At 40.5% G+C, this 20,886-nt stretch overlaps 1 protein-coding gene across 2 annotated transcripts in view; it reads right to left on the reverse strand.

The window, feature by feature from the left end:
- Positions 1-962: 962 nt before the first annotated feature.
- The window catches only part of fbxw8 (F-box and WD repeat domain containing 8), a 205,994-nt gene continuing 186,070 nt past the window's right edge, over positions 963-20,886 (reverse strand). For both annotated transcript variants that reach the window (XM_069933151.1, XM_069933150.1), the window contains 3 exons: positions 15,586-15,759; positions 11,882-11,998; positions 963-5,295 (listed from right to left, as the gene is read on the reverse strand). In XM_069933151.1, coding sequence (XP_069789252.1) covers positions 5,154-5,295; positions 11,882-11,998; positions 15,586-15,759 — 433 coding nt within the window. In that variant the 3' untranslated portion in view covers positions 963-5,153. The remainder of the gene's footprint in view (positions 5,296-11,881; positions 11,999-15,585; positions 15,760-20,886) is intronic.

A 20,886-nucleotide genomic window follows, 5' to 3' on the forward strand; every position in this document is an offset into this window, starting at 1 on the left:
TTTCCGACCTACGTCTGGGACCTCTTCTGGCAACTTACAATTCTTGGCCCCCACTGTTTAATCTTCACCTTGTATATTCTTACCTCCTATGGACACTGAGAGACCCTGCTAGGTACCTCCAGCATTTCTGTGCTTTCACCATGGATGTCCAGTCTCCGTACACTTCCCTCCCCCATTGTGAAGGTCTGAAAGCTCTCGGCTTTTTCCTGGAACACCATCTGCCTGGAAGAACTCGTTCTTAACCTGAATAATTGCTCCTTTGACATTTTTCATTTCCTTCAAATCAGCCATGGCCATTCGGACAGGTCCCAGCTTTGCTTGTGTTTTTTTTTGTTGGCTACGCCTTGTTCCAAACCTAACCTGGCACCATCCCCAATTTTTCCTCATTACATCAATGACTGAATTGATGCTACTTGGTGCACCTGCGCAGAACCCATCAATTGTGCTTCTCACCTCCACTGGCTCTCAAATTTAGTCAGATTATTTCTGATACTTCCCATTTTTTTTTTGATTTCACTGTCTCTACCTCAGGAGACATTTACTACAAACCCACTGACTCCCACAGCCACCTGGACTATTCCTTCTCCCATCTCGTCCTGTAAGGATGCCATTCCAGTTTCTTGGCCTCTGCTGTGTCTGCTCTCAAAACGAGGCCTTCCATTCTCCAGAAAGGTTCGGAATGGATTGACCACTCTAGTCCTCTGTGCCCCTGTTGTATTGCTGCACTGTCATTTGTCCAGGCAGATGAGTTTGCTCCTTTTAATGGTCGTATTGTTGCGTGTGATAGGGTTGTTATCCTTGGATTAACTTTTGTGATCAGCATTCATACATTTCAAGGATAAGGAAGTTGATTTTGCTTTGTCATTTGTACTCGGAACAGTTTTAATGTTCACTAATATAAATCTGCACTTGATTTAATTCAAAACAATTTTCAAACAATTACAAAGTGAATAGTCATAATCTTGGAGTTGTACAACCTGATAAGTTTTTATTATTTAAACAAGATGGAGAAACTTGCTTCAGTTTTGGGAATCATTAAAACCATGAAATGTAAATCAGTCAAGGCAACTTGTTGATGTAATTGTTAATAATGTTATTCAAATAATTAATTCATCATTATAATAGTATTTAAAATCCATTAGACAACTATTATTTGTTTTAAATATATTTAGTTACATAGAGCAAACATTTAATATAAAATTTGACTGGTTTGCCTGTTACCTATTGATTCTGACACTTCAGTTCAGTCCTCTCATGTAGTGAAGGTGAATTAAACGATGATTTAAAACACTATTTGAGCAAGGAATACTTTTACAAGATTTGTTAACAAAAATTATGACCTCTCATTTGCAGAGGATTCTGGAAGTACCACCCCAACCTTCTTCCTTCCCATTTATCCTCCGCCTTTTAAATCATTTCAATGCTGTCCAATGCAAGCTTAAGAAACCGTTTGACAATGCACTGTATAGTCTCCTGCGCTCAATATTGAGGTGAACTATTTAAAATAATCTGAAATTCCATCCTTAATATCTCACAATTTCAATATTACTGGCATTATTCTATCTAAAACTCTGGATCTAACATTTAGTCTTTACCGCCCTCTTAACCCTGCTCAATTACTCCTTTCGACACTTCATTTTTCCTCTTCTACTCTAAGACAAATGTCAATATTCTCTCCATCTCTCCAATTCTCATGCATGTTAAAACTTGCTTTATCTCTGTCTTCCAAGTTTTGATAATAGATCATTGATCTGAGATGCGATGTATTCCTTTATTTCTCTCAATCTTCATAGGCCTATTGAGCAGTTCTAATAATGTTTTATTTTCTTAGAAGATAAAGTAGGCCTAATCTGTGCAATGGAAGACATGGGCCATATTTAGGTATGGGTTGTGACATTCACATGTCACTCACCAAGCACATGATCACTTCTAATCAACATTCTCACCACTTATCCTTGACATTCACTGGTAAATTCAGGATTCTTGAGAACATGCCAATGACACCATGGTTGTAGGCAGATTCACAGATAGCAATGAGGAAGCGCACATGAGTGAGATAGACCAGTTAGTTGAGTGGTGCCACAACAGCAACCTTGCACTCAACGTCACCAAAACTAAGGCATTGGTGGAGCAGGAAGGGGAAATCAGGAGACCACAAACCAGTCCTCATTGAGGGGTCAGCAATGGAGAGAGTCAGGAACTTTAAATTCCTGGGGGTCAACATTGCATTAATGCAACCATGAAGACTCGCCAGCGGCTATATTTCATTAGAGTTTAAGGAAATCTGGTAAGTCCCCAATGACTCTTGCACATTTCTAAAGGTCTAATGTGGAGAGCATTCTGACTTGTTGCATCACTGACTTGTATGACGTGTCAATGCACAGGACAGGAAAAGGCTACAGAGGATTGCGAACTCTTCCAGCCACATCATGGGCATTAGTCTTCACTTTATTGAGGACACCTTTAAGAGGCGGTGTCTCAAGAAAGCAGCTTCTATCATCAAGGACCCTCACCACCCAGGCCATGCCCTCTTCTCACTTGCACCATCAGGAAGGAGGTACAGAAGCCTCCCAACGTTACGAAAATATCTTCTTCCTCTCTGCCATCAGATTTCTGAACAGACAATGAACCACAGATACTACCTCACTTTTTCTCTTTTTATTTTTTTTTTAAATCTTGTATTTACAGAATTGTAATTTACTGGAATTTTGTGCCTGTAATGCACAATAATGCTGCCACAAAACATGTTTTTGTGACACAGGTTCATGACAAGAAATCTGATTCTGAACATCATCAAGCAAACTAATCTGCATCCACCAATCCAATGTTGCAGCACAAGAGGCCAGTGACTGGGCCATTCTTTGGCAAGTGCCTGGATCTTTGACTCCGCGACCCACAAGGCACACCGGAAGTGTGAAGCGGAAACAGAAAAGGTTGATCAGGTGGCAACTGAGGAGAAAGCAGCAGAGTTAGTGCTTCAGGGGAAGGAAAACTAAGAAATATAAGTGAAGCCCATTTCAAGTTGTGGAGTCATGCACCAGGGGAGTCAACAAAAGGGATGGGAGGGTGCGGAGATGAGGAACGAATTCATAACACGGTGCTGTTGGCTGACAAAGAAGGCAACAACTGTAATTTCATATAAAAGGAGAGATGCAAGACAGGAATGCCAGTTACTTGAGAATGTTCAATTCATTTGATGAATCTAGAAAGCTTTAAAAAACCCCACAATGTATGAATGTAAAAGAGGAGATTGAAATGTCTCTCAATGGAGGTCAGAGAATTGAAGTGACAGGGCCACGAGACCCCATGGACTTCTCTGCAGTGCAATCACCAATACGTGAACCACAGCACACAAGAGCAGAATGTTCAAAAAGGTGAGAGTGACTAAACTTGAGAGCAATGGAGCACCCGACCTTAGCATAGCATCAGGGCACCTTTAGTGCAGGAAAACTCCAAACTGACTAGAATCATATCGGTCTCAAAGGAAAATCCCCGTAGTTGCTGGAGGTTTGCCATTTTCAGCCTCCAGACACTGGTGTAGAAGTCATTTATTTGTGTAGCCTAAGCTCAATCAATCTTCAGTTGCTTTATCCTTCCCTCCACTTTCAGGGCCGATAATGAAATAGTCCATGGCTGGGTGAAGGGAGATCTGAGTAACATGACATTCGCACCATACAAGGGTCAGGCAATGATCATCCACCTTCTCCTTACATCATCCCTCTCTCAATGTTAAGATCCAAGGAGAGAGAAGGGCCACTTCAGGTCAGGTTTGAAGATGGCTATTGGCAGCAAGTGGCTCACTTCTCACTTCCCAAAGTTTTCTATCATATAACGGCTTATGTCAGGAGTGTGATGGAATAATTTCAATGCCTTTATTCTTGCTGTTCCAACACAAAGTAGCTTAGACAAAGTATCTCATGTGATTATCAGTGTACTGTGGCTGCTCTGCGAACCCCCTGCAAAATGCACAGCAAATATTCACCAAGGTTTCTTTGACAGCAATCTTCAAATCTGTAACCACTTTCACCAAGGAGGGAAAGGTTAGTGGATGCATTGGAATATCTCCACCTGCATGGCCACAGCCATGTCACAGACCATTCTGAATCAGAAATAGTGCAGCTAATTCACAGTCATCTGCCATAAACTTGCTACCAACACTGCTTTGCGATGCCTTCATCTTATTTCCCAGAATAGCTGCAGAAGGCTGTTTGCCACAATCCTCCAAAGGTAATTATATATACCGGCCTGGTCCTTGAGCTTGTTGATAAATAGGAATGGTTTTGAGGGGATATGGGCCGAATGCAGGCAAATGGGACTAGCTTGGATAGACAGCTTGATTCAAGTGGACAAGTTGGGATGAAGGGCTGTCAAACCCTGACTTCAATTAAAAAATTAACCAGTCATGATATCCACACTCTATTACAGCCCAAGGATCCTTGCGGGAAAGATGAGGACAAAACGTTGCTTGCCTTTCACTGCCTTTAATCACACAACTCATGGTCAAATTGCAGAAGTGTGGTAAACTACTTTTTTATTGGATTGATTCTCTCGGTTAATACTGACAAGATTTGATTTAAGGCCTACTTTCAGAAAAGAGTCAATCTCAATGTTTCAAAATGATTAAAAATCAAATTCAAGACCAAACACCATATTGAAAATAGTTATATATTTGTCTTCTTCACATTATTTGCACTTTTTAATTTAGAGGCATTCCGTCCTGTGATTTGTGCAATTGGATCCAAATCAAGTTTATACGACTGCCCCACTCCCCCATTCCCTCCCCAACCTTGTTCTAAAATCATCTGAATTATCATGTGAAACAAACAAAAAAGGGATTAGCAAATAAAATGGATAATAACACTAAAAAGTAAAGATGAAGTCTTTCACAAAATGTTTCGGGGCAGACAGCATTCCAAAGGACCAGTGCTAAAAAAAATGTCATTTTTCTTCGCAGTTCAACCGGAAATGAGCAAATGCCTTTGGAGCATCAAGGCCAAAGTTCATTTGCAGTTCGGTTGTCTCTCCGATGTCCTCGTTGCCTCCTTTGTCTTACGGTGAAGCAATACTTCCTGACATGATGAAATGCAATTTAAATCCAAGCTTACTTTCAGAATTACTGCATACTTGTCATGGACTCATGAGATGACAGATCATCATTTGATTTGGTCATAGGGCATTGAAAGTGTTATGTTGTAATTGTAGCCAACATCTTCATCATACGATGAACGGCAGATTGGTAACACTGGAGCTGATTTATTGACCGAAAAGTCGTAGACAGAAATAATTCCACGATGTCTGTAAAACAATAAATGATAGCAAATGATTTTAAGAGATATTTAAAACTCTGGGAGTAAATTTATAATTTAATTCCTAAATTAGTGCAGGCTTTCAAAAAGATGATCAAAATGTAGGCAGAGTGTGCAGTTAAAGAATTGGAAAATAACATAACATAACAATTACAGCACGGAAACAGGCCCTTCTAGTCCGCACCGAACCAAACACCCCTTTCTAGTCCCACCTCCCTGCACAATGCCCATAACCTTCCATCTTCTTCTCATCCATATACCTGTCCAACCTTTTCTTAAATAATACAATTGACTCCGCCGCCACTATTTCTCCCGGAAGCTCATTCCACACGGCTACCACTCTCTGAGTAAAGAAGTTCCCCCTCATGTTACCTCTAAACCTCTGCCCCTCAATTCTTAACTCATGTCCTCTTGTTTTAATCTTTCCTCCTCTTAACGGAAATAGTCTATCCACATCCACTCTGTCTATCCCTTTCATAATCTTAAATACTTCTATCAAATCCCCTCTCAACCTTCTACGCTCCAAAGAATAAAGACCTAATCTGTCCAATCTCTCCCTATACTCTAGATGCTTAAACCCAGGTAACATTCTGGTAAACCTTCTCTGCACTCTCTCCACTCTGTTTATATCCTTCCTATAATTAGGCGACCAGAACTGCACACAGAACTCCAAATTAGTCCGCACCAACGTCTTATACAATCTCAACATCACCTCCCAACTCCTATATTCCATGCAATGATTGATAAAGGCCAGCATACTAAAAGCCTTCTTCACCACCCTATTCACGTGAGTTTCTACCTTCAGGGAATGATGTACCGTCACTCCTAAATCTTTCTGCTCTTCTGTATTCCTCAATGCTCTCCCATTTACCACGTATGTCCTATTCTGATTCTTCTTACCAAAATGAAGCACCTCACACTTATCAGCATTAAATTCCATCTGCCATTTTTCAGCCCACTTTTCTAAGCAGCCCAAATCCCTCTGCAATCCTTGAAAACCTTCTTCATTATCCACTATTCCACCTATCTTAGTATCGTCTGCATATTTACTAATCCAATTCACCACCCCATCATCTAGATCATTAATGTATATAACGAACAACAATGGGCCCAATACAGATCCTTGAGGCACACCACTGGTCACCGGCCTCCAACCTGACAGACAATTATCCACTACCACTCTCTGGCCTCTCCCTTTCAGCCAATGTTCAATCCATTTGACTATCTTAAAATTTATACCTAAAGACTGCACCTTCCTAACTAACCTTCCATGTGGTACCTTATCGAAGGCCTTACTGAAGTCCATATAGACAACATCCACTGCGCTACCCTCATCCACATTCCTAGTCACCTCTTCAAAAAATTCAATCAGATTGGTCAAACATGACCTTCCTCCCACAAATCCATGTTGAGTGCTCCTGATCAGACCCTGTCTATCCAGATGTTTATAAGTACTATCTCTAAGAATTTTCTCCATTAATTTACCTATCACAGACGTCAAACTTACAGGCCGATAGTTGCCAGGCTTCCTCCTTGAACCCTTTTTAAATAACGGAACCACATGCGCAATGCGCCAATCCTCCGGCACTATCCCCATATCTAATGACATTTGGAAAATTACCGCCAGAGCCTCTGCTATTTCCTCCTTCACTTCTCTCAATGTCCTGGGGAAGATCCCGTCTGGTCCCGGAGACTTATCCACCTTTATATTCTTCAAAAGCCTTAAAACTACACCTTTTGTAATCTCTATATTCCCCATATTTACCCAATTTGCTTTTTTTATCTCACATCTCCCAATATCCTTCTCCTTAGTGAATAAGTTTACTTTTGAAAAGGGACTTCTCTATCTCTGGTCCTTTTGAAAGTGTAGGGGAAGGAAAGAGAAAGGAAGAATATGTGTGAACTTTGGATATTGTATTTTTAACTAACTACTTCTTGAGACAGAAATAATTAGATTTTAGGTGATGTTTGTAGTTAATTGCACTGCTGGAAAAATGGCAGATCTGCTGCTAGTGGAAACCTGGGAGATCAGGGAGCACCACACTGCTCTGGGTTCAACTGCTCAGTCCAAATGCTGGTGGCTCCAGACAGGCTTTAAACAGCCTATTAAAGGGACTGATAGTGTTTGTAAGTAAAATCCTGCAATGAGGGGTTGCAGACTCCAGAGAGCAGTGGACTGACACATGGCACCAGAAAATGGGAGAACAACCCCCCCCCCCCCCTGAGAAGGAGAAGCAGAGGAGACGACCCTATATGACCCCGGCAATGGGCAGTGAAGGGCTCAACAGCAGAAGGACCCACACAAGCTGGGGGTGACTTGCGGTTGGGTAACCCACATGAGCTACAGGCTCCTGGAGACTGGCTGATGGGAACCAGGCATCGGAATCGCGATTCGAGATGGTGCTGAGGGCAAGAAATGCTCCTGACAGGCCTCAGGGCTGAAGGTTTCATGATCACACTGGAGCTTTAGTTTGCTGATGGATTGAATGGGAATTTGTGCGGACGCAGAAACCGCACGAACACTGGAGGCAAATCCACCGAAATTCCGTGACTCTGAAGGAACTCTTTATGACATTAAAGGAATTTTGAATCAGAGCTAATTTTAATTGTTATTGTGAGTGCCACTGGCAGTAACAGTCTTAACATTTGTGGCAGTAGCTTAGTAATTTTATTAGCCATGGAAATGTAGTCAACTCGACGGTAAATGAGATTGCCTCCATGGGATCAAAGCACTTGTATTGGCTCAGGGTCAGACAAACCCTTTAAATTAGGGATCAGTGGGTTGTGCTGCACCCTGGTGCCATTTTTGGTGGTAAGGCAAGAGGTATAGCCAGTGGAACCTCTGGCTCACGACACCAAAGACTTGGGTACAAACCTGACCTCAATGCCGATGGATGGACTTTATATGTTCTCTCTATGACTGCATGGGTTTCCTCCAGGTGCTCTGGTTTCCTCCCATGTCCCATAGGTTAGATGGTCATGGCGAATTGGCCTGAGATGAGTGAGAGACTCTGGGAGGGAGTTGATGAGATGTGGGGAGAATAAAATGGGATAAATTTAGGATTGGTGTAAGTAGGTGCTGATGGTTGACTCAGCTTGTTTCTGTGTTGTATCTCCCTGTGACTATTTGAATAATTCCACAATTTATAGAACTGCCTGGAAGACAAAACTTAACTGCTGCAATACTTCTTGCATACCCTAAAGGAATACAAATAATAATTTTGGCGGCTGAAACCCTTAATTGATAATCATAATTATTACTACATCCAGCCAACTCATCTCTTCTCCGCACAGCAAGCCAGGCGCAATTCACTGACCTTAATCAGTAGGGAATCCTACTTGATGTCTAACCCTTAACCTGTAGGAGTTTGCAAATGGCTGCTAAAAATGGCTCAAAAGACTGGGAAAAGGGGAAGTGAGATTAGTAAAAAAAGTCATACTGAAGTGGAGCTCATTGTTAAGTTGGGAGAAGGGAGCTATGAAAGGGAAATATAATCAGTTTAGCTTGTTGGGATTTGTCTGCTAAGTGGAAGAATTATAGTCGAGGTATTGCTGGTTTAATGTAGCAAGAAACATCCCAAGGTGTTTCACAGCAGCAATATCAAAGAAAATGAAAAATAAAGCAAAATAAGGGAGATGGCCGTTAACTTGCTAAAAGCAATATACTTGAAGGAACTTTAAAGACAAAGCAACAGTGGAGGCTGAGGGCTTTGTGAGTGAAATACAGCCACTACAAGGGGAACAATTACGTTCAGGAATAATTAACCAGCCAGAAATGAAGCAGCAGTGAGATCTGGGATGGTTGTTGGAGATTACAGGAAAGAAGAGAGGTGAGGTCATGTATGGATTTGAAAATAAGTTGAGAATTTTAAAATCAAAGCTCTGCTTAACCATAGCCTAAATGAAGGTTTAGGTGCTAAAGAATGGAATTTGATGCAGCATAGGTGGACTTGACCTTCGTAATAGACAGCAGAATGAGAAAGACAGCCCAGGAGTGTCAAGAATGAGAAAGGCAGCCGGGAGTGAAGTGGAATAAATCATAAGGATTTCAGCGGCCAATGAGGTGAGACAGGAAGAGTCAGACAAGGGTGGAGGTGGCTACAGGTGGCCCTGGCACAGTGGGTCAAAGCTACTTTCTGTGTCAAGTGCACCACCAGTGAAGTGAGAAGCCAAGCCTGGTTTCAGACAAGAATACAGGAAGGGGTGGAGTTTGAATCTGGAGAGCAGAATTTCTGATGCAGCTGAAGACAATGGCTTTGGTTTTTTTCCATTCAATAACAGTGGAGGATGCGAGAGAGAGAGAGAGAGATGGTGATAATACAAAGCTGGGCATCATCAGGAAATGTATGAACATTAGCTATATTTTTGGATTAGGTGAGCAAGGGACAGAACATAGAAAAGTAACAGGAGTGTGACAGGATAGATCCTTGGGGAATACTAGAAGTGACGATCCAGCAATAGGAAGAAGCTGTTACAGGGGATTTGAACACTGCAACCTCTTTTGTTTCCATTTGCTTATGAACTGTGCCATGTCAGTGGTAAACCCAACATTTATTGTTCATTTCTAACTATCCTTGAGAAGCTTTGTTCCACTGCACTTCTGCATTTCAATCTTGTGGTTTTGAACTCGTGAAATGGTGCAAGAGTAACAACCTAAATCTCAACGTAGACAAGATGAAGGAGATGATCGCTGTCTTCAGGAGGTCCAGGAATGACTACCCTCCACTATACATCAACAACTCTGCAGTGGAGAGACTGGAGAGCACCAAGTTCCTTAGAGTTTACTTAACTAGAGAACAATTATGGACACTCAGCATCTCCTCACTTGTCAGGGGGCACTTGAGCGACTGCACTTCCTGAGAAGACTGAAGAGGGCAAGGCTACCAGCCTCCATTATGTGTTAGGTCTGCTTTGTTCATGAATGAGTGAGACAAACACCAGGCTGAGTCGAAATCAGGGTTCTTTGTTCTTTATTACCGGATTGTAACACTTGCGACCAACCATGTTAGTCGGAGAATGCATTCTGCCGTTATCAGCAAAATGGTGATTTTTTATACCCTTGGATATGTGCTTAGAACATCATCATATCATTACTTGTCCAATGACTAAAACTGTTGCTATCCTTTCCCTGCTAGCTTCCTGCCTCTCAATCCATCAATGTCTCTCTTATCTTGTAAGTACAAGGATGCATTCACATCTTGTTACAGCCCTGTACATTCCCATCTCATGATGTTTTACCTAACAGGAGTACAAGGACACCTCCCCTTCTTGTTACAGCCCTGTACAGGGTAACTCCCTACACATTCCCATCTCATGATGTTTTACCTTACATATGTCAACCTTCTCTAGGAGCTCTATCGAGAGCATCCGGGCTGACTGCATCATACGGTTGTGCTGCAGAGAAATGGATCAGATATCAATCCACAGGACTATAAGAATGGCAGGGAGGATCACTAGAGTCTTCATCCCTCCCCCATTGACGTGATATCCTGGGATTATTGTCTGAAGAGGGGGTGCAAAATCATTGAGGTCCCCTTCCACCATGCACACAGCATCTTTCAGCTGCTCCTTTTGAGAAAGAGATACAGGAGTATCAGAACCAACACCACCAAGCTGAGAAACAGCTTCTTCCCACAGGCAGAGAGAATGCTGGAAGACCAAAGGACCTGCTCACACTATCCATCCGAGACATTCATATTTTCAAAACAATACTTAATTATTTATTTGTATATACGAATACTTGTCCTGCATGTGTATTGTTTGTCTGTATGTGTGTTATGTCTGGTTGTGTGTCTGCCTGTTTTGCACTGAGGACTGGTGAACGCAGTTTCGTTGGATAGTAGACGACGACTTGCAGGATTTTAGAGTGAACCATAATGTAGGCTAAGTTACATAAGACAACAGATTTCTTCCACAAAGGGCATTCGTGAAGCAGATTATTGGACTAATAATTTAATCACCATGGAACTGGATAGAAAAGCATGAAATCTGGCTACCTAGTCTTCAAATATATTTTGAGATGTGACTATAAAGATAGAAACTGTAATGAAAGAAGCCTTTTTCAAGATGAATAAATCTTTATAATTTTGATGAATGTTGAATGATTTAAAAACTACAAATGGAGGCTTCTTCATCAATGGAACACACTCTCCATGGGTAGACACACTAATGTGAAAATTAGTTGCATTGCCAAAATCAAAGTCCTGAATTAGGAACAAAAAAAAGAACAAGTTGGTTTTAAGCCTGACTGACCTGCTAGGTGTTTTCAGAATTTTCTGTTTGAATTGCACATTTTAACAGTATATCTTGGATGCAATTTCAGAAATGCCCTGAATGGCGCTTCCCATAGACTATTTCAGTCTATGGGAAAAGATTAGAGGCCTCGAAGTAACCATGTTTCTGAGTGAGAACTAATCTAATTCTGGTTCATTAGAGGATGAACTGAAGCCTTCACAAATACACAATACAGTCACGGGAGTAACATTTGATCATTAATTCTATGTTGAGAAGGCACAGATTTTTCAATTTGTTAAATGCATTCACAGATAACCTAAACATGTTGCACTATGTCTTACCTACGATGAGCAGTTAAGTCGTCATCCATGATGCTGGCGCCTCTTGGATATTTCTCATTGGGTATATTTGCTGTGATAAGTATATGCGCAGCAAAACGTAGGTGCCGTACAGGGTGTCTGGAATAGCAGTTACACAACTAACTTAGATTCTCTTGTTTGCAATGATCTCTTCTTTATCTAAAAGAATACCAATTCTAAAGATCTAAAACACTAATGCATCCTTTCCTTTCAAATATTAAACAATCATCCATGCACCGTTTTCTGTCTTTATTTACATCTATGGTGTTTAGTTTCCTTCTATTTATTTCTCAATAATGTTTTTTTTAACTTTACAGCCCAATGAATTTTGCTCTGCATTTATGGAGCCTTGCTCAAAATATAACTGGGTTCAGTTGTGACGATGGCAGGTTTTAGTCTGAAAATGCACATCAACAAGGATAGGACATTAATAATGTCCTGGAGGCTCCAGTGGTAATGAGACTACGACCAATCAAAGAGACAACATTACCAGGTGGAAGAACAGGAACAATGTGCTGGAGGAGGAACCCAGTGTGTAAAGCAGCATCATTGAGAGAAACATTTTAAACGTATTCCTTTTCTTGAGTATAGTTTGCACTACCAATACGTAGAAATGCTGCCTGGCCTACAGGAAAAGGGAAGCTCAGAATTGTACAGGGCCCTCCAGAAAGTTTGAAACAAAGACAGTTTTTTTTCCCTTTATTTGCCCCCATGCTCCAGTTTTAAATTAGTATTGCAATCAAACAATTCACACGGGATTAAAGTGCACATTCCAGATTTTATTCAAGGTTATTTGTATGCCATGCAGAAATTTACAGCACTTTTTATACACAGTCCCCTCATTTTAGTATTTTTGGACAGAGCTATAGTATGTATGTTCGTCATGTGTCGTACTTTGCTGTATATCCCTTGCATGCAATGACAGCTTGAAGCCCGTGACTCATCGACATCACCAGGTGCTGAGTATCTTCTCTGGTGATGCTCTGCTAGACCCCGACTGTAGCCATTTTCAGCTCCTGCTCGTTTTGGGGGCTTGTCCCCTTATGTTTTCTGTTCAGCATGTGGAAGGCATGCTCAACTGGATTTAGAGTGGATGACTGACTTGGCCATTCAAGAATTTTCCAGTTTATGGCTTTGAAAAACTCTTTTCTTGCTTCAGAGTTAAGTTTGGGATCCTTCTCTTGCTGTAGGATGAAGAGTGGAGCAATTTGCTCAAACCTGAGCAGATAAGATGATTCTGTACGCCTCAGAATTCATTTTGCTATTGCCAGCAGCAGTGATATCATCAATGAAGATAAATGCACTGTGCCAGCCAAACATGCCCAGGCCATAACTCCCTCATCATTATGTTATCACAGATAAAGTATGCTTTGGATGTTGGCCAGTACCTTGGATCCATCACTCTGATACAGGTTTACCTTGGTCTCATCTGTCCACAAGACCTTTTTCCAGAATTCTGCCGGCTCTTTTAAATACTTCTTGGGAAACTGTAATCAGGCCATCCTGTTTCCGTGGCTATCTAGTGGTTTTCATCTTACAGCGTAGACTCTGTATTTCTGTTCATGAAATCTTCTGAGGACAGTAGTCGTTGACACATTCACATTTGCCTCCTGAACAGCGTTTCTGATCTGTCGGACAGATTTGGGATTTTTCTTCATTATGACGAGAATTCTTCTGTCATCGGCGGTGGAGGTCTTCCTTGGAATACCAGTCCCTTTGCGATCACTGAGCTTACCAGTACACTCTTTCTACTTAATGATTTTCCAAACATTTGATTTTGGTCATCCTAAGGTTTGGGCAAAGTCTCTTATTGTTTTGCAGCCTCATCGTGGCTTCATTGACTTTCATTGGCACAACTCTGGTCCTTATGCTGAAAAATGGCCACTACAGACACCAAAGGTGATCAAAAGCTTAGAAACAAGCCCAGCTCCCTTATGCCTGCACCAATAAAGTATTTAAACATACCCGAGTACTCATAAACCAAATGTCCCAAACATTATGATGCCTGAAATGAGGGGACTATGTATAAAGTGCTGTAATTTCTACATGGTAAATTCAAAATGTACACAAATAACCTTGCGTAAAATCTAGAATGTGCACTTTAACAACATGTGAATTACTTGATTACAAATTTAAAACTGTGGAGGACAGAGGGCAAATAGAGGAAAAAATGTCTTTGTCTCAAACACATTGGAGGACACTGTATGTGATGTTATTTAAGTACTCTGACTGCAAATTGCAACTTGATTAGATTTGAACTTGAACTTGAATTGTCAATGTTTTAGGTCTGAACCCTTCAACAAGAATAGGAAGAGGTTCAAGTTTAATTTGCACTCGTCAGTAAATATCAAAACTGCAACAGTACACAGAGACAAATAAGATGATGCTCTTTTAGTAAAATGTAGTACAGGTATTCCTCAACTTACGACCGTAATTGGGACCGAAGGGTTGGTTGTATCTCGGAATGGACGCAAGTCAGAATTTTGCCTGAACACGTGGAGTACCAAAATCTTAAAGCAAACTTTTTAATCAAATCGTTTTTCATTTTAGATTTTTGTTGTATTTGACCAACTATAACAGAGATGCAGGGCTTGCAAGGGCCAAAATGTGCGTACTTGTTAGTCGGCATCCCTGGGTGCAGCCATCTTGATTCCTGTGTGCATGCATTTGTCTTCGATTGGTGGATGCGCGGTGGGTTCACGTATTAGAGTTTGGTTGGCGCATGGGTGATGGGTTCGCATTTTGGAGTTTAGTTGGTGCATGCAGCAGAGGTAAGCGCCCTGACAATATTGAATTCGCGCCCTTAACTCTCACGCATGAGCCAACCGAACTCCAATATGCGAACACACCAAATATCCGCCAAGCAAACTCCCAATAAGCAAACCCACTGCACGCACACCAACCAAACTCCAATACACGAAACCACTGCACATGTGGCCACTGAAGACTAACGCATGCACACAGGAATCAAGATGACCGCACCCAGCCTAAGGATCCCGGGATGCCGAATAACAAGGTAAGTAGGTCTTTTTGCCTCTTACGTGCCCTTTATCCCTGTTATAGTTTGTTAAAAACAACATAAACCGCATAAATTTTATATATTTTTAAAAAATTGGTTGTATGTGCGGATGGACATAAGTCAAGTAGGTCGTAAATTGGGGAGTACTGTATATGTTTCAAAGAAATGCTTTGGCATTAATCAAAAAAAGGGATTTTCTTGGTTGTCTGATTGACGATTCTTAATCAGTCAAATATATTCCCGTTATCAATCTCATTGACTATAATGGGAACCTTGAATTATAAGGTTAGTGCAGAAAAATGCTGCTACAAGATCAGCCATTATTTTATTGACCAATTGAGCAGGCAAGGCCATTCTAATGTCTCTGTTTATTTACTATCATTGGGTTGTTAGCAAACAATAACATTACCTACTTAATAGTCACCGTATATTGAATATACATCAGAATTTGAGATCTGTTGTTGGATGTGCACACAAAAATTGAAGTTTCCAAAAGTGGGAAGCACAAATTAAGTCCCGGAAAGCTTTAATGATTTTTATGATTTTGACTGTCAGAATCAAGTCTACAATTTAGTGAACGCATTGTTATAAATAATATTCCTTTCTCTTCAACTCACAGAAATAGCAAATGAGTATTTACCAAAAAAAAAAGACTCCAAATTTGTACCTGGAATGCATTTCCCAGAGTTTTGTTCCCATTCTCTGTTCCCACACACACACCAATCCTTCTTCACCACCGCTGACAATCTTCCAGTCATCCATCTGCACACAGGACACACCGAGTTGATGGCCGTCGAGAGAGGTGACTGCTTTGTTTGTCCTTAGATCATATACTCTCACCCTAAGAAAGAAAATTGCAGACACTAAAAGCAGTTCCAACGTGTTATACATGACAGCTTCTTGGCCAAAGAAATTTAAATGTTTTCCATCAAATTCAAGCAGTTGTTTTTTTTCCTGTAAAATCTTCTTTCCTCAATTATTTACCATTTGTGAAGAGCATAGTCCATCTTTATAACATACACATTCCCACCAATATTAGGAGCTGCAAACTATAAATAATGCTCCATTGACTGATGGGAATGCGTAAAACATTTTATTGATGTATTAATTTCCTAAATAGCAGGTAAACAGTTTTATAGGGCAAGGTTAGGCTCTTGTGCTATCACATTTTTTTTCCAAGTCTATTAAAAATACAGTGAAATGTCTATTTGTGAAACACGTTAGCTTTCAATAAATTAATATATAATGACTACATTAGATGTAAGCAAAGTATCCCCAGTTAATGGAACAAGAATTAAAATGCTGCTCTTCCTCCGAATCTAGTTCTAGCAGATTGTTTAGAATGAGCTGTGCTGCCCTAATATTTACAAAGTTACGGTCGCAGAGACAGATAGCGCAGAACAGGCCAAGTTCAACTTGCCAACATTTGGCCCCTAACTGGCTAAACATTTCCTATCAATATTATCTGTCCAGGTGTCATTAGAACACCATTATTATACCTGCTTCTACAATTTCCTTTGGCATTTCATTTCAGATACATACTGCCTTTCAGCAAAAAATTTGCAAGGTCCCTCTTAAATCTTTTTCCTCTCACCTTAAACCTAAGACCTCTAGTTCTAGAATCATCTACCATGCAGGGGGGGGTGGGGGGGGTGGTGTGTGGAAAGATTGTGAGCATTCACATTATCCACGCCCCTCATCATTTTATATACCTCTATAAGGCCACACTGCAACATCCTATAATCTAATGAATAAAGATCCAGCCTGTCCGATCTGTCTGTTGTATTCATTGGGTTGATGTGAAATATACACTTGTATATAAAAGGCCTCATAAGCCCAATGAAAATAACTAAATCAGATCAGATCTGATTTATTATCAATGCAAATTGAATGTTATTAGTTATAAAATAATTATCCACTAATTCATATTCCTTATAGCAAAGCAATCTGGTGGAAATTTATATAAATATTCATCAATTTTAAATTCAAATTACAACAGATAAATCAAGTTTCTATTATTCTAATCCTAGTTTATAAAACAGTGCAATAAAATGGATCTGCAGTGCTGCCGATGGTGTGGAGAGTAGGGAGTGGAGACACAATGCAGCTCCTCAGGATCCTACTGCCCGGTTTGATGCTGACAGCTCCATACAGACTTTTAACACCCTGTTAAAGGAGACAATTAAAAAAAATATACTGGTACCTATGCTAGGCAGCATACCACAAGGGGCTGCAAATTCCAGAGGAGCAGCAGACCTTCACAGGGCACTAGAAACAAGGAGAACAACCCCACATCCCTCATTGAGAAGGAGAAACAGGATATGGCACTACAGCAAAGATGAACATGGCTGTGGACCAGTGAGGGGCTCAGTGGCTGAAGGCTGCTGGTGGCTTGCAGTCGAATGACACACACAGGCTACTGGCTGTTGGAGACTGGCTCACGGGAATTAGGTATCAAAACCAGGATTCGAGAGGGTGCTGAGGACACAAAGGGCTCTGGGCACCTAAGGCCTCCTGATTGTATCAGAGGTTTGCACCTGGAGCTCGGGCTGCCAATGGTTTGAACAGGACTCTGTGCAGCTATAGAGGCCGTGGGAGTGCGGGAGATGAATCCATGGGCATTTAGTGACTCTCTTTTGCTTCTCTTTCCCTTATTGTTTGGGGCGTCAGGCAATATTCAGAGTGACTTTACAAACAAAAGTTGAAGTACATCATGTATAAAACATTTTTATGTATTGTTACATGACAATAAAAGGAACCTTGAATTATTGTTTTTTTTACATTACATATCAGAGGTCTAGTCCTGCGTAGTGGAACACTTTCAAAGTTTTCTGGAATATAAATTTTGGCAAAATTGTAGTATTAAGTTTTAGTAAGAGACACACTATGAAATAACATTTATACAGAAGTAATTTAATGGAGTTGATTATAACCTATGAACTTTGGAATACGAAACAAGTAGATATAAATGATCCAATTAGTTCCGACAAATGTTTTGACTGGCCGTATCATTTCCACAAATTATGTTTTTACATCTAATGGTACTATTTAGGGAGGAGCAATTTTAAAATTCTTTGTAAGTGAAAAGGCAAATTTCTAACATAATCAAGAAAGGATTTTAGCAACTCAGCTTAGTAAATAATGGAATTCAATGAAAACAAAAGGAAACTAAGCTAAACCTGCACTGAGATCCAGCAAGAGGTTTGTAATGTGTATAATTCTGGGAATTAAACTTGAGGAAGATTGTGAAAGCCGCACAGAAAGTACTGGGATGGTTCACCAGAATTATATCAGAGACAAGAAAGTTCATGTGTAGAAGAGATGTGAAAAACTGGGATTGCTCTTGAAGATGAAAAGTAATGAGAATAATGAAGATATATAATATAATGAGTCAGAAACTATTTGCTCTGGTAAGTAAGTTGGTGACCAAAAGTCAAAGATATAAATAAGAGGAAAAATTAGAAGAAATTATTTTGCATAGGGTCATTGGCAACTTCACGTTAAAGGACTTGTCGTGACTTCCTTCCTGTTAACTTGTATAGTTGCTTGGAGGCAAAGTTAAGCATTTGTCTGCAATGCGTTTTCAATAATTTCCAATACAAGTTCAGTTGTATTTAAATCCTTTATTTTTAACACACAAAACTTATAACCTTCTTTTCTGATATTCTATGTAGTATATTCTTAACAAAAAAAGATTCATATAAAAGTTAACCAAGCCTAACCGATGTTCAAATGATACTTAAATGATCCTGAAACTTGAATGATTACCCTCCTTCTCGTTTCCAGCTGTCGACATGAGCAAGTGAACCTTCTTTTTAGCATGCACATAACCGCTGTGCATGCTCCTTTGAGTGGAGTGCTGGCCCCGGCTCCAACTGCTGCGCTGTGGGCTGACCTGAGCGCGCATGCGTCACCACACTCCATGGTGTATGCGTGTAGGTGGACACGCCAGTCCCCGCTGGCATTGCCACCGCCAGGGCCGAGCTAACCACATGCACTGACGGGAAGAGGCCTATGGACCCTGATGGACACCAGCTGATGGTAAGGACTAAGCTTATGGCTCTTACAGGACTCACACCAGGCTGCTGGAGACTGGCTCATGAGAACTGGGTATCGGAACTGGGATTCAAGAGGATGCTGAGGGCAAGGAGGGCTCATGAGGGCTTCGTCATCATGTCAGAGGTATGGTTTGAACTGAACTGAAGTCTTGTGCAGCTGCAGGAGCAGTGGGGACAGATCCACAGACACTCGGTGACTGAGTGGACTCGCTTTTGCTTCTCTTTTCCTGACTGAAAGGGGCACTGGGCAATGCTAATGCTCATGGCGAATCTTTGTCTGCCTTATGGCAGACGAAAGACAATTTGGTGCAATATTACATTTCTGCTTTATTTCATAACAATAAATAATATCTGTATTAAGATCTGAACTGTACTTTTGAATAATGAAGATGTATAATATAATGAGTCAGAAACTATTTACTCTGGTAAGTAAGTTGGTGACCAAAAGTCAAAGATATAAATAAGAGGGAAAATTAGAAGAAATTATTTTGCATAGGGTCATTGGCAACTTCACGTTAAAGGACTTGTCGTGACTTCCTTCCTGTTAACTTGTATAGTTGCTTGGAGGCAACTATATCTTGCATAGGAATATTGAAAGACTATTAGATATGTCCCATCTGGCCATGAGTACCTCCAATTTCAAATTCACTGCAACAACTTCACCACATGGAAAGGCCAATGGGTCAGAAATAAAGTCACACAATATCCTGATTTTGAAAATACAACGTCGTTCTTTTATTTTTTTTTAGGGTCATCTTATTGATATAATTTTTTATAACGGTGTGACCAAAACTGCACACAATTCTTCGTACGGTCTCATCAATACCATGCACCATGAGCTCCCTGTTCCGATTCAATGGTCTGACTGATGAAGGCAAGCATGCCAAATGCCTTCTTCACCAACCTGACCACATGCGCCACCGCTTTAATGGAATTGTGTACCTGTATCTACAAGTCTCTTTGTTCTACAATAGTCTTAAAAGACCAAAAGTAGAGAAAAGGCTGAATTTGGGACTTTTGAGAAAAAACAGTGACATCAAAAATGAATTCCAAATAACAGTGAAGAATGAATTCGAGGCTCTACAAAACATCACTACACTATAGAACAGCAATGGGGAAACCTCAAAGACAACGTAACACAAGCAGCACAAGAGGTTATTCCCAAACAACAGAAAAAAGCTAAAAAAATAAATGGATGACAGAAGAAATTCTGAATCTTATGGAACATAGAAGAAATGTAAGGAAAATCTAGAAGTCTACATATGCTTGCAAACACAGATAACAACCAAGTGCAAGGAAGCAAAAGAAACGTGGTTTAAAGACAAATGTGAGTTCATAGAACAATTGCAGATGACCAACAACAGTAAACGTATGCACGATGACATTACAGAGGTCACAGATCGGAAGTAAACCAGGATAACAACAGGATGTATAAAAGCAAAAGACAGCTGTATGGCCAGAATACATCAAAGATCTATCTGATGACAAAGAGGACAACTTTGATATTGGCAGCAACAACGAGAGCCAAGCAATAATGGAAGAAGTGGAACATGCTATGAAGAAAATGCGAAAGGGGAAATCATCAGGACCAGGTAACATTCCAGTTGAACTGTATGAAGTGCGAGAAGATTTTGGTGAAAAGAAATTAGCAATCATATTGAATAGACTATATAACAGTGGCAACATACCAGAAGATCCTTTAAAAATGAGAAACCAGTTGGAACAGAGTGTGGACAACACAGAACAATTAGTTTGATGAGAGCCACCTCACAAAGACACTACTTAGAATCATCCTGCTCAGAATAAGAAACAAAATTAAAGCACAGATCAGCGAAGGGCAGTGCGGCTTTGTCGAAGGCAAGGTAATATCAACCGCCACTTAATATTCTCAGGAATATTATCGAAAGGTC

This window comes from Narcine bancroftii, chromosome 4 (assembly GCF_036971445.1).
Source record: "Narcine bancroftii isolate sNarBan1 chromosome 4, sNarBan1.hap1, whole genome shotgun sequence".
NCBI classification, from domain to species: Eukaryota; Metazoa; Chordata; class Chondrichthyes; order Torpediniformes; family Narcinidae; genus Narcine; species Narcine bancroftii.